The sequence below is a fragment of the Eurypyga helias genome, unplaced genomic scaffold (genome assembly GCF_000690775.1).
Source record: "Eurypyga helias isolate BGI_N326 unplaced genomic scaffold, ASM69077v1 scaffold23678, whole genome shotgun sequence".
Lineage (NCBI taxonomy): Eukaryota > Metazoa > Chordata > Aves > Eurypygiformes > Eurypygidae > Eurypyga > Eurypyga helias.
In genome coordinates, this window is record NW_010269300.1 from 1725 (window position 1) to 28809 (window position 27085).

The 27085-nt window shown below is 43.6% G+C and overlaps 2 protein-coding genes across 2 annotated transcripts; one reads left to right on the top strand and one right to left on the bottom strand.

Annotated features, from left to right (window-relative positions):
* Positions 1-411: 411 nt before the first annotated feature.
* Positions 412-12101, top strand: WARS (tryptophanyl-tRNA synthetase; the record flags this gene model as incomplete). Its single annotated transcript, XM_010158058.1, has 8 exons — positions 412-524; positions 1446-1565; positions 2174-2356; positions 3631-3731; positions 4734-4846; positions 5993-6166; positions 9037-9177; positions 11631-12101. Coding segments are annotated over 8 exons (1104 nt in total), but the record flags the coding sequence as incomplete, so codon positions are not given.
* A 5154-nt stretch (positions 12102-17255) lies between these two features.
* SLC25A47 (solute carrier family 25, member 47) lies at positions 17256-26523 on the bottom strand. The gene is made up of 6 exons (XM_010158057.1): positions 26496-26523; positions 20561-20604; positions 20155-20226; positions 19707-19889; positions 18355-18625; positions 17256-17542 (listed from the first exon to the last, which is right to left on the bottom strand). The coding sequence occupies exons 1-6, from the start codon at positions 26521-26523 to the stop codon at positions 17256-17258; spliced, it is 885 nt and encodes a 294-aa protein (XP_010156359.1).
* Positions 26524-27085: the final 562 nt, after the last annotated feature.

Here is a 27085-nt window from a genome sequence, read left to right on the forward strand (position 1 = left end):
CATCTGAGGGCACAAAATTTAGCCATCAAGACAGGAACATTCAGAGCCTCACAGCCATCTTTATCCTATGGCTTACAGAGGCCACAATATTGACCTAAATATGTTTCTCTGGAATGTTTTTTGTTCTGAATATCAGTACTTCTGCTGTAAGGAGACTGCAATTATACTCAGTCATGGATGGAGCAATATTACATGCAGTGAATAAACTGGGCCTCCAAGCATCGAGTTATACTGGAGATGACTGCTGAGACTTCAGGCAAGAATCAGGAAAATCTGGCCATTTCACATGAGACTCGAAGAAAGAGATGTCCTTTTTAATCTAGGCTGCATTGTATGTTCTTGTTAATCAAAGACCTGGTTGTAGCTACTATGCTTATTTTATTTTTTTTTTTTTTTTAACATTTTACGATTATAGTTCGGTTCGGCAGCAGTAAAATTGACACAGATCTGATTAATCGAATAGAAAGAGCCATTGGGCAAAAACCTCACCGCTTTCTACGTAGAGGAATCTTTTTTTCTCACAGGTGAGTGTTTCTTGTTTTAAATTCCAAAAGGTCCTATTAGGTAGACTTTCTGTGAGCATTACTGGGAGAAACCTATGACTAGCAAAAGACCATGTTCTTTTATACCAAGGTAAACCAACATGTGAAATTAGCAACGACTGCAGATGTCTCCTGGTAACATTTGAAACCCTTGGTTGCATCCGTTTGATGTGTCCTCACTAATCCCAAACTGAAGAAGAGTGCACAGAAGCTTTGCTTAGTACAGGCTCCGTTCTGACTCAGCGTTAGCAGCCAGACATAGGCACTGGCCTAGCAGAGAGCTCCAGGGCTCATAAGGTGTCACTGCAGATTTCAGCCAGGGTCCACGTGGCCTGTGGACCTGTGCTTCTCTGTTGTTACATCAAAGGCTCAGGGAATAATCTTAAGCGCCAGCCTGCCAGTCTTCTACACTGTTTAATTGTTAGCATGCATGAGTGTTTGGACTATGGCAGCTAGAACATTTCAGTAAGTGCCTGAGCATGATTCAGAGCATAATCTCCACCAAGGTTCCAAGATGGTTGTTTGAACCTGTTTGGGAAATGATTCCCTGCTGTGTTTTACTAGGCCTTAGAATTATTATTGAATTAAGTAATTCTGGAAGTTGTACATTTTTTTAATTTTTTAATTTAATTGTTCTTTGAGTGGGGTTTTTTCATGGAGGCTGAAGGAGACAAAAATTTAAAAAATTACCAGAGAAACCCTTTTTATTTCTAGGAGGAGGGGGGAGGTGAACGAGCAGCTGTGTGGTGTTTTGTTGCTGGCTGGAATTAAACCACAACAATACTATATTTTTATTTATAAACACGTTTGCCTCTAAAAGCACTTACATTTTGAATAGAAGCTTTTTGTTATGGATGTTTCTCCCTAAAGAGCTGCATCATGTTTTCTATGTTTTTTCTTTAGAGATATGGACCAAATCCTTGATGCTTATGAAAATAAGAAGTCCTTTTACCTTTATACAGGCAGAGGGCCGTCCTCTCAGGCAATGCATGTTGGTCATCTTATCCCATTTATATTCACAAAGTAAGTTATTTCTACCATTTGTATTAATCAAACCATTTTTTTTTCTGAAGGAAATTATGACTGTGGTTTATGGAACTGCCAGAATGACACCTTGCAAGGAGTTCTGTTGATGTGAGATCAGTAGTAATGGACTTAAGCAATGCAGTTTTACCTTTTCACTAAAATTATCATGATCCCTGCATCACCATAAAGCCCTCTTCCTTGCACCTTCAGCCCTGTGGCACAGCTTAAAATTTTAGTTCTTCTTAAAAATGAGTTTGTGAGGAGACTCACTAAAATTACTCTGTAGTGGGATGCCTGCAGCACCAGGACACAGAGACAACGGACCCAAAGAGCTAAAAGTCTCTTTAAATTCTGTTGCCATTGCAAATGGTGACCGCGGTCATATGTACAGGAAAGAGTAGGTGTCTTTTTTCCAGGTAAGTTGTCATTATAATCTGTGTAAAATGTTTATTTTGTTCACATAAACGTAACTGCATATGCATACAAAGAAAAGAGAAACAGACCTCTTTATTTACTTTTGTTTAAATGTATAAAAATATTTTAGCTGCGTGGCTTATGTCTTCATTGTAACTTACTTCGAGATAAAATCTTTCTGCTTTTATTAGGTGGCTGCAAGAAGTATTTGATGTTCCCTTAGTTATACAGTTAACTGACGATGAGAAATACCTTTGGAAAGACCTGACAACTGAAAAGGCATATGAGTATGCTAGAGAAAATGCAAAAGACATCATTGCATGTGGTTTTGACATGAATAAAACCTTTATATTTTCTGATTTAGACTATTTGGGGTAAGTATAAATCTCTTTAAGGCATTGTAATTAAAAAAAGTCTGTATTTTCTCTCCAACTTTGACAGCCAGCAGTGTTTTAATAAATTTATGTAAAAATGAAAGCTTCAAGACAAGTTTTACAACACTTAAAATAGTAACATATTCATTATTCTGCTGTCTAACATTTTATATATACTGTTGTCATTCTCCTGTATAACATATAAACAAATATTTGTGTGTGCAGTGCTTAAATTTAAATTATGAAAAATATATTAAACCAGCTAAGTTGAAAAATACCTAAACCACCAAGCAATCTCCAGGTTGATTTAAGATGGTATCAAAATCTTTCAGATGTGTTTACACTTTATGTGAGTTAATGGAAGGCATTTCAGCAACTTGTTGTGGTCAGTTGTTTTAATAACACAACATGAAAGATTATTCTTTGAACTTTGAGTAAAGTTTAAAGAAGATTTAAGAAAAAGAAGCTGCTTTTGGAACTGCCTTCTCAGAAGGAAGTTTTATGGCAGAGTTCAGAACTGAAGTTGTGGGGTGATAGCTTCCTTAAAGACCTGGAAGAGAGAATATGTATTTTAGAGATGAGCTGTATAACATCCATCCCCCAGAATGTGGGGCCTACAAAGCAATTTTTCCTCCTTTCACTCCCCTGACTTCCCTGCGTTGGAGGAGTTGCATTAGCACACATCTGCCTTGTGGCTGAACAAGGGCGGGTCAGAACTGTGGTTCCTTCTGCTCTTCAGCAGAAATCCGAAAGGAAGAAGTTGCTGAGGTATTTTTGATTTGGAAATGCAGCAGCTTATTTGGTGACAGAGAAAGTCCAGTCAGGGAACTTAGCCTGTAGAAAATGAGAATTTGGAGGATTTGAGCTACTATTGCTTTGGTGAACCTCAGTGTCCTGTACGGGATCCACGCTGGGGATACCAAGCAACACAGAAGACATGATCCATTCAGGTTGCCTGAGTTTACAGAGAAGGATAAGGATAATTATCTTCAGTCTCTGTGAGTCATTTTGGCACTGTTTCAATATCAAAATATTTTTGGATTTAGACAGTTAATTGCAAAAAATGTTTGTAGTAAATACAAGGGGGGGAGAGAATAAACTTTCAAGGCATAAAATTCTTCTTGTTTGTAACTAATTCTCTAATAATCATATCAATGGGCTAAAAAAAAGTCTGAAACAGTGAGATTTGATCCTTCAGGTTTTTTGACCTCCTAAGCTTTTGGAATGAAAGTTTCTAACCACACTTTTCTGCTCTTCTTCTTTCTTTCTCACAGGACAAGTACTGGATTCTACAGAAACATTGTCAAAGTTCAGAAGCATGTTACATTTAATCAAGTGAAAGGAATCTTTGGCTTTACAGACAGTGATTGCATTGGTAGGAAATAATATGAGTTACTGGAAGTGATGCTTACTTTCACTTTCTATGGCACTATTTAAGTAATAGAAATCAGTGTCGTCCATTTATGGAATGGATAGAAATTCAGGAAGATCCAGGTTTCTAGCCTGCTTCTAAAATGGTGGTGTTGTGGTTCCTTCAGTATGGAAAACACTTTACAGTGAAATTTCTAGCATGGTATCTACCTTTTTGGCAAAGTACAAAACGCCAGAATTGAAGTACCCAGGATAGAGAACTATTCTTTTTTTTTTTTTTTTTAAGAGTGATTGCAGCTATAGTCAATTATGCCTCCTAGAAATTTCTATGCCAAACTTATATAGAAGCTTTTCTCTTCAGAAAAAGTTATATTAATACACACATGCATATGCATCTATGGAAAAAAAGTTAGGGAGCTCTCAAAACCCTAATTATCAAGGTTCTTGGTAACTCTATCTTCCATTTACTTCACTGCGATTGCAGATTTCTATCACATTGGCCAAAAAAAGGATTTCGTGTTAAAGATGACATTAATACCTTGTTGTTCCTGAGCTCTAATGTCATTCTTTGACCAGTAGTTGGGCCAGTGACAGCTTTTCAGCCTTCGCTGTAACCAAGGAACGGATTCCTACTTTTTTTAACAGTGATCTAATAAAAGCTGGTATTTTGATAATGACTTCATTACATGTTTGGAAAAATCTGCTATTTCCTTTCTGTTCTGAGAAGATTTTGGTCAGGGAAGCAGGGTGATGACTCTATGATTAAGCACTGCATAAAAAAGAAAACTAGAGACATCTGAGATGCTTCATGAGTACAGCATGCATGTACCAATGATCCTAACAGAGGAGGACTTGCCTGGTAAGGCAACACTGCTTGATAAAGATAGGTGTTGGTCTTCAACTGAGTATCTGAATGATCCACTTGTGCATTTTACATATTTCAAAAAGTTTTGTTTATCATTGTTTATATCAGCTGCTCAGCTTTCCCAAACATGTTGTTTTCCAGGAAAGATCAGCTTTCCTGCTATTCAAGCCGCTCCATCCTTCAGTTCATCATTTCCACAGATCTTCAATGGCAAAGAGAACATTCAGTGTCTTATCCCATGTGCTATAGATCAGGTAAGAAAAATCATGTTATTTAATTTGGTTTTCATGGATTTGTTTTTGTAATGTGTCATTCAAGCTTCACGATGGTATATTGAAATGTCTGGAAAACATTCCTACAAGCACATTTCTGGGGCAGAAGCTGGAAGAGCTAAAAGGATGTTGCGCTGTGTCCTGACAAAGGCTCAACCCAACAACCATGTGTTGGTTGGGTAATGTAATGTTACATGAATGTAACATGAATGTAACACATTCATGTGTTACACATTCTTGCCAGTCTTGGATCTGCCTTGATCTTAATCCAGTTCACGGTGAGTGGACGTCCCTGAAAGCAAAGACAGTAAAACCTATGCAAAAATACACTGACATGGGGTTTGGAGAAACTTTTGTCCATCTCCATGGTAACTAGGACAAGATGTAATGAGCTCCACTTGCAGCACAGGAGTTTTGCATTGAACCATAGAGAAAAAAACTTCTATCACTAAGAATAAAGAAGCATTAAAATTGATTGTCAGAAGGGCTGCAGAACCTTAATAATTCAGTTGTGTAGAGAGGTTGGAAGAACGCTTGTCACAAAGGGCAGTGGTAGTGTCCTTACTTTAAATAAGTATTGTTTCTAGGAATCAAATTCTGCACTGTCTGAATCTTTAGCTATTTTAGTCACAGGGACAGGCACTTTCCAGTCACTGGAAAATGATGTAATTACATTCATCAGCCACAATATTATGTAGTTAATATTAGCGCAGTTGGTTTAAGAGACACATCAGGACAGCACTGCCAGCTTGGTGACTGGGTTAGTTCAGATTCCCTGCTGGTTGTTAAACACTTTGGGAAGAAGCTTGCATCTTAGTCTGCATCTGTCTCCAGGCGTACTAAGCATAGTGTTCACAACTATTTGAATTCCTGTGAATCCTTGTAAATACCCCTATTAATTGAGGGAATCGTAGTGTGCAGCAAAACTATGGAAATGGAAAAACAGAGGGATTTGTTTGTTCCTCTGGATGAACTGGATTGGACTTAGGTTGTGGAACGTTTTATGGGTTGGTTAGTTGGTTGGGTTTTTGTGAGACCACCTGTTAAGGCGTGAACTAGTTGGCACTAATCAGCTTTTAAATCACATTTTTCAGTTTTATTCTGTGCTTTTACTGATGGTCGTTCTAGGATCCTTACTTTAGAATGACCCGGGATGTAGCACCTAGAATTGGACAGCCTAAACCAGCCTTATTGCACTCGGTCTTCTTCCCAGCCCTGCAAGGAGCGCAGACAAAAATGAGTGCTAGTGACCCGAATTCCTCCATCTTCCTCACTGATACACCCAAACAAATCAAGACAAAGGTAAGGACTTGCAATATCTGAGAGCGGAAAGCTTTAGAGCAAAAGGGAGAGGTGGTCCTCATGGTTACGATATATTTTTTTAACCTTTTCTTTGAACATACCTGAATCCTTTTCCCTATACACTTCATGGCAGAGCATCTTCAGGAATTGGCTGAGTTTTGCAAATTTACGTAGACTATCAGATATAATCTTTTGCCTACCAACTAGTCTAATAGTACAAAGATTAGCTAGAATAATATACAAAACATCATGGTATCTGGTATCTGCAGAGCAGTGGTGTAAGAATATTTATTTTTAGAGCATGAGCCTCCACAGCTCTTATGTTGCCATAGTTTTGAAATCTGGCAGTCCATGATGTAAATCAAATAAACAGCTCGCTCTCGTGACTGCCTTTCCATGCTGGGAGCACCAGGCGTTGCAGTGTCGGTTACAACACAGGTCAGACTCTTCCTGCGGCTTGGGGATCTGCTGCTGCCAGGCACTCCTCCCTCCAGTTCACAAATAAATATTGTGTTGAATCTCACCTAAGTTTGAGAAGGGATATTTTCTCCTCTCTGAGTATATTTCTCATGCCTTTTCAAGCTTGAAAGAAAATCCCTCTTATCTAGTGTCAGACAATTTGGTTTGGCAAAAGTTTGTCTGTGTTGTGGTATTTTAAAAAATAAATAAAAATCAGTCTTTGGAAAAGGATTTATTGGCATGATAACTAGACATGAAATAACTATCTGTCAAAACAAGACAAAAGATGTATATGTTGTTTCTGCTGGGTGAGCTTGGATTAATTCTCTTATGCTTGACAAACCCATGTATAGGTGAGATTCTTCTACAACAATCTCATAATGATTCATTATCTTATGTAGAAATTGCTTAAACAGTACTGTTTTAAAGAATTGGAATTCTTCATGGGTTTGGTTTATAATAATTCCCATTTATTTGCACAGTTACAGAGCTGCTTTTAAACAATCCGTGATTTCAGAATAGAGGATACATGGTTAGCGGCAACGTTGGTAACAAGTAGCTAGTAATCTATAAAGAGGTCCAAGGTGCCTTACGTCCAGTTCATAACTCCTATTTCTGCTATCTTTAAACCCCCTGGAAAAATAACAAAATCAAATTAGCTACTTGGGATATAAAAACTATAAAGAAAAAATTCTGAACATAATGTGAAGCACTGAGTAAGGGAGGACAAAGATTTATTTCAGCTTCTGAAGCCATTCATTCAGAAGCAATTCTTCATGGAAATAGAGCTTGAGTGAAAGACCAAATGTTGTTATGGCCAATAAATAAAAAAATAAAGTAGGAAAGGTGAATTCTGGTGATGGATGAAGGTGAAAGAGAGTGCTGTCGCTGCACAAAAGAAATTACTGCTTACAGCATTTTTCAAGATTACGAGTATATTGCGAAGTAATGGGGTTCAAAATGTACAGGTAACAAAAGATGAAAAACCACTAGATATTGAGAAAGGTGAAATAAGAATACTTTATTATAATGTTGCCATTCATCTCCTTGGATTTCCCAGAAGCTTCTCAGCCTATCAGCATCAAATTACAGCTCAATTATTTGTTTATTTTCCTAGAAAATGTTATTTACATTCTGGGTCTGTACTAATTCAGGGAAAATATCAGTGCACCACCATAGATAAATCACTGAAACCCTCCGTCAACGAGTAAATGCCAGAATATGTAAAAATTGAATTTGAGATTAATATAGGAAATGTTTTATATAAAACAATAATGTGCCTTTACCTGGCATATTGTATTTACTCCCTCTCACCTTAGTAAGAAGACAGACTGTAGATGTGAGGGACGTAGAAAAAAGATTTCATACGTAGACTTTCAAAATCTAGTGAGGAGAGAGGGGAGAGGAAGTGCAAAACAATATGTAAAAACTTGGTTTTACAGATACTGAGACAGCTATTCAGGCTGTCCTACAATATAAGAATAGATGCAATGTGACAGATGGCCGTTTATTTTCTTAAAATGCAACATTTTTGTATGCAGTTTGTCGCTACAAGATATCATCTGTGACATGGTGGGTAGAAAGATTCCAAAAAGCACTAGACAGTCATACAGATAGTAAGAATGTTCAGGAACTGTAAATATGTAAGAGTTCCTCAATACCAGAACTAAAAAATAACTACTTCATATGCATGTATGTCTCTTGGCTGGTTGATGATGGTATCTGAAAAGATACAAGAGCCAAATGAAAGCTCAGCTTATGGTTGAGAAATACTTTTTTTCTTCTTCCTGGTAATTTATTTTCTTTAAATTTGTAGGAAGATTAGCATCCTCTGAGAATTCTACACATGTATAATTTTTTTAATTAGGCCAGTGGCTTTGGAATTTTCTGGGAATGAGATTACCAGGTAAATCTGTTCACCAGGGCACCTCATCAGCCCATATGAAGTAATGCTTAAACAGAGGGGGGAAGAGTCAGCAAGTATTCCATTTTTAGACTGAACAATTGGACATTTGTCTAATTTTAGCCATTCTAGCCAGAATTTTGTAATCTTTAGCTTTGCTTTCTCTTGTTTTCCTTTTCCCTGAAAAGAGGAGGAGACTGGGTTTTCTCTGGGGTTTCTTCAGAATTCTCCATACCTTCTTCATCTCTTTCAAAATTAGTTTCTTGATGAAGCGAATGTCTTACTTTTTCTTACTTGAAGTACATTTCCTGTGAGCACAGGACAACAACGGACAACAACTTCAGCAAAAGGGACTGAAAACTTTGACTGAATCTTGGGTGGATTCTTTTTAACTTTATTTTTGTTCTGGTCATGTAGTCTGAGGAGTATGTATATGGCCATTTTTCCCTGCTGGAAGTACAGTAATCGAGATTTTAGTAAAAATTATAACATCCTTATGTTGTTTCAGATTAACAAGCATGCCTTCTCAGGAGGCAGAGATACTATTGAAGAGCACAGGAAGTACGGAGGTAACTGTGATGTTGACGTGTCTTTTATGTACTTGACCTTCTTCCTGGAAGATGATGACAGGCTTGAACAACTGAAGCAGGTAAGTAGCCAAGTTGAAGATAATATTATTCATTCCTTGTTGTGAGGACAAAGCTGTAACCAAGTCCTCCTGTGAACCTACTCCAGGAAGGTAATTGTGTTGTTATTCTTGCACTCTCCACCTTGCAGGTTGCAATATTAAGATCTTTGTATATGTTTGTTTGCAATATTCTTTCCCACCAGAAAATCTATCTCTTCTTTAAGGAAAAAATAAAGAAAGAAAGAAAAGAAAAGAAAAATTTCGAAGTGTTTTCATAAGGATTTCTGACACTCTGTAGCAATATTTCTTCTGCCTTTCAATTGAGGCCACCTTAGGATTAGAGTTACTTTAATTGTGTAATATACTCTGCCTGTTTCTTATATGTAAAGTACTTAAATGCTGTGCAAAACTAGAAAAGTTCATGTCTAAAGCTTGCTGGTTTTTTTGCTTTTTCTTACCATCACAAGAACTGTAATAGCTGTGAGGAATTAATTCGCTGATCCCAAGCAAATAAGTTGCATTTGCCTTAAACCTGTCTGGCAGACCCTGTCCCCAGGGCTGGTAGCAAGACATTTCAGTTCCTTCAGCTGTATGATCATCACCAACACTAGGCAGTGCGCATTCCCTGGAAGGCAGCACCCGCAGTTGGTGGTACCTGTGTCACGTTGGTTTATCAGCTTTCTCCTGCTGGGAACAGCTGGAAGAAAGTCAAGAGCTGCAGATTCTTCTCCAACCCTCTACTCTTATGCAAGAGCAGGGTGGGGTAGCTACTAATCCCCATGCAGACTGTTGTAAATTCCTTATGGAAATCTGGAGCGCGTTTGACTTACTGAGCTGTTTTCCATTAGTCTCCAACCATGGCAGCGGTATCAGCCTAACTCTGCTGCCAAGCACAAAGCCTAGATCCCAGCTAGCAGCTTGCCACAGTGCTGCCTGGAACCAGAAAACATGAAGCTGCTGCTGGTAGCTACTAATCCCCATGCAGACTGTTGTAAATTCCTTATGGAAATCTGGAGCGCGTTTGACTTACTGAGCTGTTTTCCATTAGTCTCCAACCATGGCAGCGGTATCAGCCTAACTCTGCTGCCAAGCACAAAGCCTAGATCCCAGCTAGCAGCTTGCCACAGTGCTGCCTGGAACCAGAAAACATGAAGCTGCTGCTTATGGTGACATTAGTGGAGCCGTTTCAGTTATGGTAACAGAGGAAGAAGCTTTCAGAAGTGGATACTCAGAGAAAGCAGTATTAGTGGGTTTATAACAAACAAAAACACAAAACCACCTTCCAAAATCCACCACTGAAATTACAGTTCAGTGCATTCTTGTTAACACATTTTACTGTTGCTGTGTGAGCATCAGCAGTTGTGCCTTGACTTGGTATTACAAATAGCTTGATGACAAGGGAAGGTAAGATTATCGTGTTTATTGCCATTTCAAAGCATATTGAACTGCTCCAGCCGTGGTTTCTTGTCGGGGAAGCAGGGCACGGACTCCATCTTGTGTTAGAATGAAGACCCTTTATTGAAAAAGTACAGGGTATATATAGTTTAAACGAGGCTAACTTATGTAACTTACTAAGTTCTAATTGGTTACACACGTATCTTACTTATTTATGATAGGTTACTTTGTCTCGGCCACACGCTGATCTCATGCAAACTGTTACAAATTCTTTCAGTTCTGAGAGCTTCTTTCTATCAGTTTCACATCCTCCCTAACTAGCTTATTTATCACTCAATGTCCTTGGCTTGTTCTCTTCCTATCCTTTCATGTACGCTGTACCAAGCAGCTCCACGTAGTTCTTTTCTTAACAAACATCTTTGTTTCTCATTCTCCTTTCGAGGGTCAGTTCTTAAGTTCCCACGGGCCCACTATGCGGTTTTCAATATAGGACTCCACCGTTTCTAACCAGGGCTGAGCCAGTCAGCTCTTAGCCTGTGCTTCTACCTCAAGCATTTTCAGTGTCGGAGCCGGTGAATGAAGTACAGACTGTGAACATCACTACTAGTGTGAACATAGATTCTGAGTGTCTCCTGTGAAAAGGACACTTCAATCACATCTAACCTCTTACCCAAATACAATGAGAGAAAAATATGGAAAATTATACCTCTTATTGCAAAAAACAGCTTAGGGTGCCTGCTTATTTGAACTGGGATTCCGGTGGGGGGAAATTACGCGGCTTCCTGCAACTAATTACAGGATTTCCCAGTTAAGTCCTTGTGAATGTAGTTTATTTGTAGTTTATTCAGTCCATAAATCTTGTCACATACGAAATTGCCCAGCTGTCTTAACCTTTTAAAAGGCAACAAGCAATTTTGCAAGTCAGATTTTCAGAGTGATAACACAAGTTCTTCTAAAGCACGTGATTATTTTTAAGACCTGCAAGTCTGTATTTGCTAGGGCCAAGCTTTTAAAAAATACTTGCCACTGGGTCTTTTTCCATAAGGCACCGAATTTACCAGTCGACACTTTCTTGACAGGCATACACAAGTGGGGAATTGCTCACGGGGGAGCTGAAGAAGGTTCTTATTGAAACATTGCAGCCCTTGATAGCAGCTCATCAAGAGAGACGGAAGCAGGTCACAGATGAAATGGTGAAGCAATTCATGACTCCGCGGAAGCTAGCTTTTGAATTTTGAAGACATGTGGATGTAACTTACCACTTGATTAACCAAAATTGAGTAATTGTTGTCTTCTGTCATGTGTCATCACTCCCTAGATATGTACAGCCTCAATTAGTGCTTTACAAATACTGCTTTTAATGAGTTAAATTATAAAGACTGTCAGAGCGCAGGAAAAGTTTAAAACAGGACTTATGCCTATTTAAAATCAGAAATATACAAGAGACAGAATTGGCCAGTCTTGCAGAAAAGCATGTCTGTCAGCATAAAACTGTATTTTATTGTATTTAATGTTGAAAATAGAAATAAAACTCCCATTTTGATGATAAAGCCTAACTTGTAAATTGTTTTAGATATGTAGGTAAGAGTTCGTATCTCAAACTAATAACTAGTCACTCCATTTCCTGTTGTGCTGTGTGCCTTGGCTGACTAGACTGCATGTCCTATTGGGTACTGGGAACATGCTGCACACCAGAAGACAGTGAATGTAGATTACGCAGTGACTTAGGCCTGGCATCAGTACAGAAAGAATGGAGATCTGTGCGTTGAACGGGAGAAAGAATTATCAGGCTGGTTTTGCTGTTGCTGTCCTCTTCGAACTGGGGCAAGTCATGGAAATCTCACTGTACTTCAGTTTCTGCAGCTGTTTAACTGGTCTGACTGCCTCTGGAGCAAGGAGGTTATAAAGTTCCTCTGTATTCTCAGGTGGAAGATAGTATAGAAATGTAATTTTTGGTTTCTAGTTATAAAAGTTACCAAGTGTTAAATCATACCGTGAAAACGAAATTGCTGCTGGACAGAGGAATGCTTGTAGTGCTCTCTGTTCAGCTTTACTGCACCAGGTCATTCAAACTAGGGGTACTTATTTTAAGATGTATTCCAGTAAGAAAATACGCTTTGTTGAAATATCTCGTGTAATATTTCATTATCTCCTTTCTTAAAAAGAACTTCAGTATCTTTGCTATGCTTTACGGAAGAGAAATTCAAATTATTAGCTAATCGGGTTTAGTATGTACAGTGCGGAATGCAAGCGGTTAGAACCGTCTTGTACTTATACAGAATAGAAAGTTTCTAGCCCAAACATAGTCTTATCTACATCAAATAAAAATACCTTTGATAATGCAGGTGGGTATTGATGTGGTATTTGCAAATCATTTAAAAATATAAGGAAAGCTCTTGAATGAGGTGTGGAAGATTTAAACTTCCAACAGGTTCCATAGTGTGGGGCCTGGTGGACATGTATTGACTGCAGCATTCTTTAAAAACAAAAGAAAAGGGAAAACCCAAAAAGCACACTTTTAATTTGACCGTAAACTTCTGAAGTCAGTTGATTACGCTTGGGTTGAGGGAGAAGTTTGAAGGGTGAGACTTCTCACTGACTTCAGCAGACCTTGGATCTGCCTGTTGGCCCCCGAGGACATGCCGGACTGTTAGTGCTGCCCGGAGCTGGTGCCGCTGCCTTCCCACCAGCCGCAGTTCTGTAGCACAGCGTACGTGTCCTCTCCAGCAATGACCCTGCCTTCCTGAGGTGGAAAAGCCTATGTGCCAAGCTGTGTGTGAAGTGCCCCTGTGAGTTTATGTTTGTGCAAGGGACCAAGGAAAGACTGAAACGCAAGGCATGTTTAGTCCTGTCGCATGCATTTCCAACTTGTGCTGAAAATAGTCTTTTTCTTTATGGTTTATGTGAGCTAATCTAATGCTGTTGACCTTTAATGTATTAAAGTAAGTGTTTACCAGTGATGGTCTCTGTTATCCACAGTAACTGCAGTGTTGGCAGTGTTTAACAATCAGTAGAAAAGCCTGGGGTTTTTTTAAGTGGTACAACAGGTCTTTGAAAAGAAAAATAGCTTCTTAAATCCAGTAGTAAATAAACTAGTTCTTGGATACTGTAGACATCAGTGATGACCTTCCTGTTCTTGCAGTCCACTCTTTGTCGTCTTTAAGCTAAGTAAAATGTAAGACTTAAATTGACTTTTAAAGGGCTTTTACAAATGCATAATGCAAATTGCCGCTTTAGGATATTATATGCAGATCTGTCCTGCAGGATTTATTTCATTAAGAATTAATGTAGTTATGCAGGAAAGAGAAATGTGCTGTAAGAGAAACAGTAGCATGTTCTATTCTGACTAAGCATACGGATTAATTTTATAACACAGCAATTAAAATCTGCTTTGAAAGTTATAGAAAGGGAATTGGTAGCAATATTATTTAGTATGTGTTTACTCAGCAAGCAGGTCACTCAAGTACTCCGAGGAATTCTTACAAACATGCTTCCAAAATGATTCAGTTTGTCAGAGGAGTTGTCAAATTCCTAAACCTGTTGTAATTACAATTCATGGCCCAGAGGTGTTTAAAAGTCAAGACAAATCATTCTCCAAAAGCATGTGGGAAAGGTCTGTCATCAGGTAGTGTTCATTACATCTTCCTCCATTTGTTCGTAGTTTGTTCATCTCGCCCTAATAAAAATGTAGATAGAAGTCTGCATCAAATTTCTTTGATTTTACTCTTTTTTAAAAAATTTGTGAAAGGCTTAATTTACACTTACTCTATTTTTGACCTCTCTTCCTGCTCTTTTAGGTGTTGATTTATTCATCTGATGGAACTGGTCCTTGTTTGGATGACCAGTGCCTTTCAAGTAGTGCAGTAGGGCGCCTTATAACGATTCTCTCCAGTCCTGGCAGGTCGGCGTCAGGTTGCTCCCAGAGCAGCTAATAAGGGTCAGTTATCCGAAGATGAACTGGTTGTAAAGTAGGCCCAATATCAGCACAGCAAATGTGGTGTCTTCACTCTGTCAGCTGGCCTTCAGCTAATTCATCAGAAGAAATAGTTCTGTGGCTATCAGAGTAGCTGAAGTCAAGGTAATTCAAAGAAACCGGAAGATAAAGGAGTCAAGTTCTGAAATCCAGAAGCCAAAACACCCAGCTTTCTGTGTATGTAGTGAAGTACATGGTATGTACAGTGGGTCACGTCATTAAACAAAAAATCAACTTACGTGCCTGTGTTTACTGCACCAACATAGTCGATCCCTGTACCTGTGGGTAGTTTGTACGGGTCTGAATGAGCTGTGGGTTCCTGCTCGAAGGCAGGTTCTCACCCATACACTCTGTATATTTTTTTCCAGTAGATGTTTGAGAACGGGATGGAGTGGAAGGCAGTTACCTTCCTGAAATAAGCTGCCTGAAGACACAGCTTACCTCTCGTGTAGCATTTGCTCAGGCCACGTGAGAACCTGCTTTTTTTATATGGTGCTGAATACCCTGAGGCTTATGGTGCTCAGTCCCTCGCGCTGGCTCAGGCAGTTGTTCCCACTCATTTTTGCAATCCATCTGTAATTTCTGTTTCTTGAAACCAGCTGTGTTGCAGTTACACCCACGGGAGATGTTTTCAGTCATCTGCATGTGTGAGCCTATTAGGAAAGCTGGGTTACTTGATTTTCAAACCTTGAGCTGACCATGGATGGTATCACCACTTCCTAACAATAAACGGTTGTTTAGTCTGATTTGCAGCCATTTTTTTTTTTCTGTATCTGTCCAGGGGATGTAGTGCTTGAGAACAAGGTCAGCTGAGAATACTGCAACGCAAAGAAGTTTGATTCCAGAAAACATCCAGACAGAGATGGGATAAATCACTACATGTGATGCAAATGCATCCCTTGTAGAAGGCGGTGAGGGTGGTGGTCTCTTAAGAGCCATCTGAAGAGGAATTCCAAATCTTGAGGACTTAAGGACTTTGTGACTAAAGGAAGTTCACTGCTGATGCCCTAACAGGTCACTGGGGGTGGTAGGTTGCTGAGGCTGGAAGCGCTTTGGGAGAGAACCTGGTCCTTTCATTTCACTCCCCTTTAAGCTGACATGCCCTCTGGGATCAGCGGCAAGAGCTGGATACACCCTTGAGAGAAAAACTATGAAGATGTTTTGATAGTATGGCTGTGAGCACATTTTAAAAGCCAGTTGAAAGCATAGATTTCAGGAGGACAGTTCTGGGGCTTTTTCTGGTCTTTCTCTGCAGCAGAAGAGGTCCCCTTTGTTCTTTTCTAGTAGCACCTAAAGTTGTTAAACTTGCCATTCTAATACAAGATCCCTTTTTACATGTCCAGAGTAGCTGAGAATCCTGTCTGCTGCAAAATCACTGTCAGCGTAGTCAAGGTCATGCTATCAACTGGTAAAAATGGTTGTGGACCAGGTCATCAACCCTGAATACAGGGACCCCTTTAAAAAATAGTGTCTTTCCCTCAAAAAAGCCTCACTTTCAGCAGAATCTGACAGGCTTTATCCCGTCCACTCCAGGTGTCATCACCCAGGGATTAAACAGGAGACAGAAAACGTGTGCTGCTCCTGAGGTGGGATGAGCAAATTTAAATATTCCTGGGTTTAGGGGTTTTATTCTGAAGCAATAGTGTGGGTGTTGTTTATTTCAACTTACATGCTGATGAAACTTTATACTTTTGTGAAAAAGAAGCAATTGTTAGAAAAGTCAGAAATTCTATCAAAATATACCTCTGGGAAGGGGCGGGTGTATGTGTGTGTGTGCATGTGTGAAGTTGGCTGCTTCTACCAGTGTAGCCTAAAGCGAGAAGAGTATGCACTTTTGAGAAGTTGTAAATCTTAATAACACTCTACAACTTCACAATTCTGCTTTAACTTGCCTAACCTCCCTGTGCACAGACTGTACGGCAGCCTTGGCTTTGAGAAGCAAAGAGCTTGTGCATCTATTCCCACCCTCCTTCCAGGATGAGAACAGATTGCCTCCACAGCTGTGCCAAGCCGCGGTGCCTGGCCCTCCAGGAAGGGTTGTGCTGTAGGGCGCAGGGATTCACAGGGAGAAAATCACATGGCTTACGGGAACCCCTGCTGGGTTTCACTTTCGATGAGGCCATTAGTGCAGTTCTATAAACAGACCTCGTCTGCCACTCACTGAATAATCACAGGAAACAACAACGATTCATATTTCAGCTGCTACCAAAGTGATATAATTGTAGAGTCCTTGGCAAAAAATTACAGCTTGGAAGGCAAACGCTGGGCCTGAAGCACAACTACGCAAGTTACTCGGTGAAGGCAATGCAGCCATGACACGTAAGGAACACACACTGGGTAGTGCTAAATCTCACACAAACTCCCCCAGCTCTTGCCTTGATCGTGAAGATCACTTTCGGTCCCAGTAGAAAAATAAAAGGAATCCTATACCAAAAATCTCTGATCAGACCAGCAGCTTTTAAAAACATAAATATTTGGAAATGTTTCAAGGTCCTGAGCAGCAGCTACAGTCTATGTACATTAACGAGATAAAAGGGAGGTTGTATGTAAGTCCAAGACTCCCTGATGGGTTTGTAATCCTATAAAAAATATGAGGCCACCAGTCGTCCAGCTTTGCGCCGGAATGTCCGTGCTTCTTACACTCCCCATCGCGCTCAGCAGTTGTTTGTGGATGTTGTGTTACCAAAAAAAAACCAAACTAAAAACACACCTCTGAACGGAGTGGCACAGGCTATTTTTTGTTTGTATAATGATCTGTAAATCTCAGTACAGCTTCATAGGTTACAAACACCACCATGTTCACCGGAAAGGCACGGATGCAGTTCAAACCCAGTCCTTTGAAAAGCACTTGGGCACCCTCCTTCCTCACGCTTTCCCTGGCACAGTGGACGAGGCCTCTGTACTGGTGCTGCTCCGATTCATCTATTTGCATCCGTGACTTGATGACATCCATGGGAGTCGCTAACCCCCAGGCCAGGACTCCAGCGAAACCCCCGGAAAGCAGCACAACGAGCAAACCTGCGGGAGTGAAGGGAGCAGGTCACCCGAGCCTTGCGCTGACACGGCTACAAGCACCCCCAATCTGCTAACCTGGCTACCTCTCCTGGCTTTCAGCAGTTACTTTGTCCAGCTCCTGCAGCTGTGGGTTTCCAGTGATCTCACACAAAACATGCGGCCTCCCGATTTCACAATATATACATCTCACTGCCTCGTGCAGGGGCAGCGTCGATTTTAACAGCGCCCAAAGTAGATGTGATGCGGGCTGGGAGCACCCACACCCTCTTCAGCTGGGCCTGCTCATTTTTATAATCCTCAGGAAGAGGCTCTTTGCTCAATGTCACCCATTTGGTCTTTTCTCAAAGTGGGTAGTTTTTTGGAGCCAAATCACAACCAGGAAACTTAAGTGTCTTTACATTCTGCACCTGGGATTCATTTTCAGCCTCTGGACTTGCACCATGACAGCTCCTGGGAGGTTTGTCCACGTTTCATTTCTAGTGACATATCCTATTCTGCATTAAGAGGATTTCATACCCGCATACTGGGCACCAGGTCATGCCATAAACACCCCTCCAGCAGGGAGAGGAGTAGCTGTTGAGGGACAAGGTCATGCTGGCAAAGCCCTTGCACGCAGGCTGCTGGCACCCGCGCTGGGAGGGCACAAACAGTCCCGTGATGCCAGGAAGCAAACACACAGCATCCCCTGCGAGGACCGGATCTGGGTGAGGTTTTATAGGTACCGAGTGATGTTTGCCGAGAGCCTGATTTCCCTCTTCGGGTGGTACTAAACGAGCCATTTTTGCAGGTAATGCCAGATGCTTTACAATACCTACCTGGCTTATTTTTCCCGGATGGTGTGAGCCAGTCACACAGAGCAGAATAGGTAAGGAAATATATTGCAGAAGAGGAGCAATCCCTGCAGAGTAATGCAGAGCAGCCCTTGTAGAGACCCCTAAAACCTTCCTCCTTGGCGATCACCTTCAGACAGTGCAGGGACCCTCGGTACTTTGGTCTGGAAAGAGGCTGAGATGCCATGGAAGGATGGGGGTTCCGCTGAGTCTGCATGCGAACCTTAGCCACTTCACTAGGGGCCATGAACACAACCTGTAACAACACAGGATGGTATTTTAGCCCCTCACATTTCAACAGTTTTTGGATCTTCCTCCTGCAGATTCCTTGTCTCCCACCTTTCCAGACTAATATTAGCTGAAGCCAGCAAGTTCCAGCCTCTCTCCTCTGTCTGTGTTACATCCTACTGGGCAGCAGCAGGACACGCATGTGACCTGCACTGTGCAGGGTGGGAGGTGAGGCAGAAATCAACAGGGGATATTAAATACCTGTAGCAACTTGTTAAAACAGCTGGGCATGGAAAGGGGATGTCCTCAGCTACAAGGCAGCATACATCAAGACTCTTAGGTGTATCTGCATTTGGAACCAAGGCCATAAAGACTTATAAAAAATTAACCTGTGGTAACTAGAATTGTTGCCTGCTAGGAAACACCTAGAAACCTGACCATCTGGACTGCTCTGTAAGAGGATTGCCTGTGACCGGGCACACACTCCTGCCCAGCATGGCACTGGGCTGAGCTCTGCTGACTTCACAGAGCCTCACAGAAATCCATCTGCTGAGGGGAAACTGCTCCTGGATCCAGCCTCACCTCCCTGTCCTGGGATCACGCACGCTTGACAGACAGCATCACTTGTCAGTGACACCCCGTTGAGTTTTAAGTCCCATTTATTGCCCATTTCCACAGGATAACATGCTGGGCTTGTGCAGCCGCTGTCCAAACACCATCCTGTGCTTTGACACACGGAATTACTCTCTCTCGCATCAACGTACCATCAGAGCCCCTTGAAAAGTCTGCTGCCCAGGTTGTTTTTCATCCCTTTTTCTGCGTTTTCTGCCAAGACCCCATGTCATGCCTAATAGCGTGTTCTTAAGCGTTCGGCTGCCCTAAACACAACCCGGCACAAACCGCCTGGCAGGACTCAGCCATGCTGCAGAGCTGACCAGTGAGGGGGCCGTGCGGGCAGAGCATGACCCCAGCTGCAAAACAAACCCACCAGCCTTGTTTCAGGCTCCCCTGTGGCCTCCTGGACAGAAAACATTCCCTGCTTTTTTTCAGCTTCCTATGTTTGTGAACAAGATCCCTTGTTGTGCTCTCCCTTTTGGCTGTTTACCTACCCGGACAGCCCCGGCAGCACCTCCAGCAAGAGAAACATCCAGCTGGGACGGCTTCGCATCTGCAACCCCGTATCGCAGCTTGCAGATGGTGCAGAGGAAGTTTCTGTACGTGCCAAACGAAACAGAAGAAATCGCCGATACCATGAGGACTGATGCAGACACACCTTTGTAAAATCCCCACATCTAGTTGGAAACAAAGGAAAAAAGAACACTATTGACAGGGAATGGCATGGGAACGCATCTGCCTGAAAACACTGGCCACGCATTGCTGAGCCAAACTTCCTCCCATCTGAGAGCTCATTGGCTAAGCTGAATTTCACCCTGACCCTTCTCCCACCAAATGGCTGTGTGTAGCTGCTGCCCGTCCTCTCCAGACTGACAGGGCAGCTCTGCTTCCCTGAAAGGGCATCCCTAACTGGTATCAGCAATTCTGATAAGAGGTACCTACTTTTTCTGTCCTGTATGTTTCCTGAATGCAGTGCCAAATCCCATTGTAACGCCTCTCGGTCTGAATTCTCACCTAGAAATACAGGGACAACCTTAAAATGCAGGCATCAGATGAAAAAACAATTAAAAATTCAACAAATGCCATAGCAGCAAACTAGTTCATTAGCTATAAATGACATCCTCAAACAATTTACTTCTTTTTTTAAGAGAAAAACAGCATAAATGACATCCTCAATTTACTACTTCTTTTTTTAAGAGAAAAACAGTGCAACCAAATAAAGTAAAATATGTTGATGCAACAGAGATGAAAGCATTATCATGGGAGTAGTTTTCTAAAAAGGGAAAGTGGGGGGGAAAAGACTGTTTGTTTTCAGTCCCTAGTGAAGAAACAAAGCTCTGAGCCGTACCTTCACCGTGTCCAGCGGGTAACCCACTGCTGTGCTTAGACCACCTGAAACAGAGAGCGCGTTGGAGACGGTTAACGGCACACGCTGCGACAGACCCGGTTCCCCCATCGTGGAGAGTCATTAGGGGAGCAGCAGAAAAAGGCAGGTTCAGAGCCCTGCTGTTCCTAGCACCAGGCTTCCCCCCAGCACCAGCAATGACGCCGGAGCCAAGAACAACGGAGCAAAACGCACGGATTTCTCTGCGTGGCCAAGGCACGCGCAGAGAAGGAATCCGAGTGTCAGGAGGAATAACCCCACGGTGCAATTGGGCTGGGGGGAAACACGGCAAGCACTGCTGTGAGGAAGGCTCTGTGCATGCCGCCAGCTCTGGGCTCTGAGCAGCCCTCTGAAAAGGGACTCGGCAGGAAGGTTAAGGGATGACTTGTATGATATCACCTCTCGGCTTCGGTGGTACAGCATTTTTAGACTGTGACCAAGCACCCCCACATGAGGTGCAAAGCAAGCATCACCACTAACACAAGAGGTCTCTGATATAGTTTTGGTTCTCCATGCTTGATTTGGAAATATGAAGGAATAAAAGCAGCAGTCACAAGGACATTAACAAAAGAGGGGTGGTCCTCAGGCATTACAGGTTCTCAGCAGTCTGTCTTCCTTCTTGAAAGCAGAAGAGGTACTGCTGCTGCCTTCTGCATGCCAGGGACCAGACACACCCTGCCTGCACTTTACAACGCACATCCACAGCCCTGGGTGAGGAGTTAGGGTCCACAGCACCATGCTGGACTAAGCCCCTGAAGTGCATCTCCTCTGTGCACCGACTCCTGCTGCAGCAGCAGAGCAAGGAGCAAAAGCAAAGGCTGCTTGGCGCCCTGGCAGGCTGGTGTGACAGGGGGGCCAGGGGCTGCGTGCTGGCGTGGCATAGCCAGCGGCGTGCTCTGCAGTGAGACCACCCGCCCTCCGCTGCTCCGGGCTCAGCAGGATTTAGGGGCAGCGGGGGATTAGTGCCGGGTGTGCACAAAGCCAGCGTGGTCAGCAGCACGCTCCACATGCCAGCTGACCACGACTACCCCCGCCCGCGGTAGTGACGTCACGTCCAGCATGCCGGGGGGGGTTGTCCATCCTCTATCAACACCCAGGCTCATTTTGAGACCTTAGAACAGCCATTGGAGTTGGAAATTCATTAATACTATGAGACAAATTTACTGCCTTAATGCCAATAATTAGAGTGAAAGAGCTTGTCTTGGTTGCAGTAACAGAGAGATCACCCGCCTTTACCTCCGTGGCATTTCTCAGCTCTGATCTAAATGCATCTGTTGGCAGATACAACAGATGATAAAAGGTCTGACTAGGTAACTTCCTCCCAGTACATCAACTGCCCAGCCATCTGAGAGGAAATCAGGCTGGGTACAACGGAGCTGTATCCATGTGAATTATTTAGGCGGAGATCAAGCTCATAAAAGTGCTGAATGAGCCCTTCAGGGAGCCAGGCAGCCAAAGATACAGTGAATGTCTGGTAGCTCGGAGGTTAGAAACTGCCTCTTATTGAGTCCTTCTTAACAAAAAAAAAAAACCAACACTTAAAAATTATTAGTTGCTGTGGGCATTTCCCTAGGCATGTTCACCTCTGATTACACGCCTTCTTGGGAGCTCTGGAAAGCTCTACTACGTTTGGGAATAAAGCAGCAGTTGCTGGTACGAGTCACCATGACACAATCCCGAAGTGCACTACTCAGAGTAAAACAACTTCTTTGTAGAGAAATGAGGTTTGTTCTGCAAAAATCTCTATCAGATCTGCTATGAGATAAAAAGCAGTGGAGATGAAAAATGGGCCAAGAAGCCACCTTCTGTATTTTAAAAGCAAAATGAGGTCAGGCTGGAAGAGGGACAGCGAGGGGGAATACACAGGCAGAGTAATAAGGATTGAAGGAGCAATGCCTCTGGTCTGAGCAGAGAATGACAACGCACAAAATCACCTGGGGCCACCTGCAGTGCCCCAGATTCCCGGACATCAGCAGATTGCAACACAGACCCCTGCCAGACAGGGAAAAGCAGCAGCACATAAGTCACTGTCAGCCTGACAGTGCTGACCTCAGAGGTGTAGCACCCTGGCCCAAGCAGCCCATCCTAGCCGAGAAGATTTGGCATCATATCAGTTTCAGACTTCCTGAACCTTAGAGGCAGTAGCCATGAGCTGATGGGACACTGGTGACAAAGGGACACTGCATGCCTCACACACCTAAGCCCCAGCTTGTTCCACCAGCTGAGGAAGGTAGGAGCCTTGTCTCATACACGTCAGGGACCAAGGCTGATGTGGGTCAGTGTTTGACAAGAAGTGTCCTCCCTGCCAGAGAAATTGTCCTGTTCACACCTTAAGATACAGAGACGCCATCAGCATAGACAAAACCAGCCTAATTTCCATTGCTCCTCAGTCCTAAAGGCTCCCACTCACCTCAGGTCCAGCAAGGACCATACATCTCTACCTGGGAGGGGACCATAAGGGTAAATTTTTCACTGCTTCCACCCCAAACCAAACCTCTGAACAATCTCAGCCTGATATGAACTGTGCTCCTTAAGAGCCAAAGCACTCAGGGCAGTTCAGTTGTCAGAGCTGAGGAGCTCAGCCAAGTCCATCAAAGGCTGAGGAAGAAGGGCTCTGCACAGCGTCACACGATATAAATATCCTGGGACAAAGATAGCATGGCCCACACATGCCCCGTCTGCGCAGCAGAACTGAGCAGGGCCAGCAATGTATAGCATGCATACGGGAGAGGGAACCTGCGGGACTCCTGCTGAGTGACACTGCGCTGCCTGGGATGAAAACAAATGGCAAAAGCAGGTGAAAAATACTGTGTTTAGTGAGCCATTTTTTATGCCTAGTTTATCTGAGATGTTCTAGAGTATTGTGCAGAAGTTGTGGCATCCCCTACACACACACAGAGGGCAGGTCCAAAACTGGAATACTCACAGTCTGTTCCTGAGTCAGGCTACTTCGACCACGTAAGTGAAATAATTAGGGATCCTGTCAGGGTGGCCACCTCAATGGCAATCAGCAGAGATCAAGTGGTAGCCATACGGAGCCCACCAGGCTGCAACGACTCCGAGCTGTTGGCAAACGCCTGCCTGAGAGACCCTGGGAGAAGCAGGGATTGTGATCCATGTGTTGGAGGAGTAGAGAGCAACTTCCAAGGACCTTTACTTTGTGAAGATCTAGGAACATATGAAATGCCCTGTATCCTACACAAGCTGAACTCCATCCAGTAACGTGACCCTGACAGTGGCCAGCAGGAGCTGCTTTAGCTGTAAGAACAAGGAGACAGCATGTTTCCTCCATAGGTGGACTATCTTTTCTACCCTTGTGACTGGTGAGTAACCTTGCAGCAAGACATGAAGAAGCCTTAGCACGCTGCAGACCCTGCTGCTCTACTGCTGCTCCAGGGCAGTGCTGGGTGAACCTCAGCCTCCCCTTCACAAATCTTTACACCTGGCATGAGTCAAGTCATCCCCTCATCATCCACAGCCCTAATCATCAACACCCATCCCCACCCTTGGCCCAGGCTGCTGCTGTTGCAGGGCTAGGAAACACCCAGGGGATCATAGGAAAATTCAATTTGGAAGGAACCTCAGGAGGTCTCCAGTCCAACCTCCTGCTCAGCTTTATTGGCCAGGAAGAACATCCTTATAGATGAGCTGCTTTTGAGGACACTGATCCCCATTTGGGGGTTATTGAAGGCTTCCACAGTCACTAAGCATGTTTCTCACACACTCAAACAATTCGGGATCAAAACAGGTCACTGCTTCTTGGGCTGAAGATGCTAAGCTTGTCTCATGGCCACAGAAGCATTAGCTCAGAGGAGACGCCCAATATTTGTGCAGGTGCCTAAGCCAGGCTCAGTCATTACGTGGGATTCCAAAGGGCAGCATCTCTACCATTTTTCTGAGGTGCTCAAGCCATGCTTTCTCCAAAACACTCTGAAAACAGATCAAGGTCACAAGAATGTAATTTACAGAAACTCTGCTATTATATGCATTGTCTCTTGGCTTGTTTGTTGCACTTCAGCTCAGCTTATAGCTTCCTTGGGAACACAAAATCTGCTTCAGCTCTGATGAATACAGGCCACGAAATAAGCTCAGGACCAAAAACATCCCAGTTCTTGCAGCAAAGCTCCCCTACCCCTGGAAGCTGTCCCATGTCGGGGTAGGGACCGTGGCTCTGAAGCCCTGCACAGGTACCTCGCACATGCCTGTGTGCAAGCTCCCAGAGGGAACAGCATGCCAGAAAACACCCCTCTCTGCCAGTGAAAAGTTGTGTTATCCTCTGGGGAAAGCCCCAGGCTGGACACAGATGACAGGATGGAAAATCGTGCTCTCTGACATGCTGGGGTCAGTGAAGTCTGTGAAACAAGCAAAGAGATTTCTGGTCCCAGCTGGAGCTCCCCAGCCTGCATGCTCCCAGGCTGCGCCTGGTTCCAGAGCGCCCATGGGAGGCACTTGCTGCATGGCCGGGCAGCACACCATGCTGGTGCCCAGACAAAGGGGCACCACACAAATCACTGATTTGCCTGGGAGCAGGGGCGGGAGGCTGAGGAGAACGGCCACTTTGAAACCATGTTTTTCACTCTCCACGTTCCCTTGCAGAAGAACATTATCCTTAGGTGGCTCAGCTCCAACTGTGCCAACACAAGCATATAAACCCAAGCAGTGAATGCAGTCACCGCTGCCCCACCGTTAATGTGAAGGCTCAGAGGAGTTTTGGTGAATCCCTTTGGGATGGACATCCCCTTGCCAGCCCCAGCCAGAGCTCCCATCTCCACTGGGTGACCTGAAGTCAGAAAGGAAAGAGGAGAAGAAAGGCAAGCTGTCATGGAGGGGTTGGTTATATCCCCCTTTCCCAGGAAGGATGCTTCCCATGCAGGGTGCCCCAGCACCCCAGGAAGACCAACACCCCAACAACAGGCATCTCTGGGGCTGGAAGCTGCTGAGATGCCAAACCTTGCCCCCACTTGCACATTCTGGGGCTGCAGGGTAAAACTCATGGTGATCCTTCCCAGGAAATGCACATTGGTACCAGGACCACAGGCTTCTCCTGGTGAAAGAAACTCCCAAATTTCAACAGATCTCAAAGTGAGATCTGACATGCAGGCTTGGGCTGAGTGTCTAGGCATCCGGCAGGTTTACCTGGTCTTTCTGGCAGCAACAACCCCAGACTCTTGGTATTTGATACTCTGCTTAATCTGATGAGATTTCAGAAAAGAAATGAGACCAGTAACTATATTTTGTTGTTAAAAACAAAGCTGGGTTTGAGCAGCACATGCTCTAAAAATGTCTAGAATTAAATCACACTTTTCTCCTTCTACTTTTTTTATATATAACTAACCTACTTTCTCCCAGATCAAAGCCTGCGACGTAGCACGCCTGCACTGAAATCACCATCACAACTGAAAATACATCTTTACCTAATGCAAAGGTCATTCATTCAGACTCTCTCTGCTGTGGAAAGCCATGCCTCTACCCCCCCGGTCTCACAGACTGCATCCTCAGCCCCCCTGAGCCACAACCCCAACAGCCTGCCAGGCCCCCAGGCACCAGACACGGGAGGTTTTGCCGTCCAGCCAAGACTCACCAGTTTGTATTTGTATGCGACATACTCCACTTTGTCCTTCCTATCAGAGTTTTGCCCTGTCCCACTGCAATTAGACGGGAGGAGATTGCAGGGCAATGACCTCAGCCGACCCAATTGCAGCGCCGACTCTCCAGTAGCTCTATGAACCTGCTCTGGTGACATTTTCTGTTTAATAACGAACAATGCACTTTTAACGAGCAGCCCCCGTTGAAAGACTCTCAGCTCTTGCATTGAGAGCAGCGCTCAATGCCCGTTAGCTGAACTAGAAAGACACACAGCAATCTGCTTTCATCAACAAGCACTACTTTACGTATTTACCTCCAATGGCCCCAGCAATGAAATCCATCCAGACTGAGTCTGCTGCCTTAATCACCCTGATTAAGCGTTAGGGAGGTAGAAGAAGGGAGAATACCAGTTCGGTCTTTCCAGAGCCCCGCAGGTCCTTCTGAGACAGCGTGATTTGCAATATGAATCACCTTCCTCCTGTCTTCTCTTGCCTCTGGGGATCGTTAGCCTTGTGGATACTTGATGAGTTTGTACACTGGAGGCAGAGACGAGGAGCCTGGAGCCGTTCCAGGAACAGAGTGAATAAGTAATCCCGTGAGCCCTGCAACGCTGCGCCAGAGCCGCTGTTCCCAGTGCCTTTCTGCTTGGAAAATCACAAGGGGTGGCGCCTTGCAGGGTAACGCTGGCTGTGAAAGGGCCATTCCCTGTGGTACTTACTAACCTTGCACACTTGTTTGCCAGTGGACACTCGCCCTGCGCCACTGAGATGCCTCCTCCTCCCATGTCAGTCCACCCTTCCTCCTTCTGATGGAGCAGTCCTCTTTCTCATCAAGGAAAATCGCTTGTGCCCTTCCCCAAAAAAATGCCTTGGCTTTCCTAACCCATACAGCTGACCCTAAAGT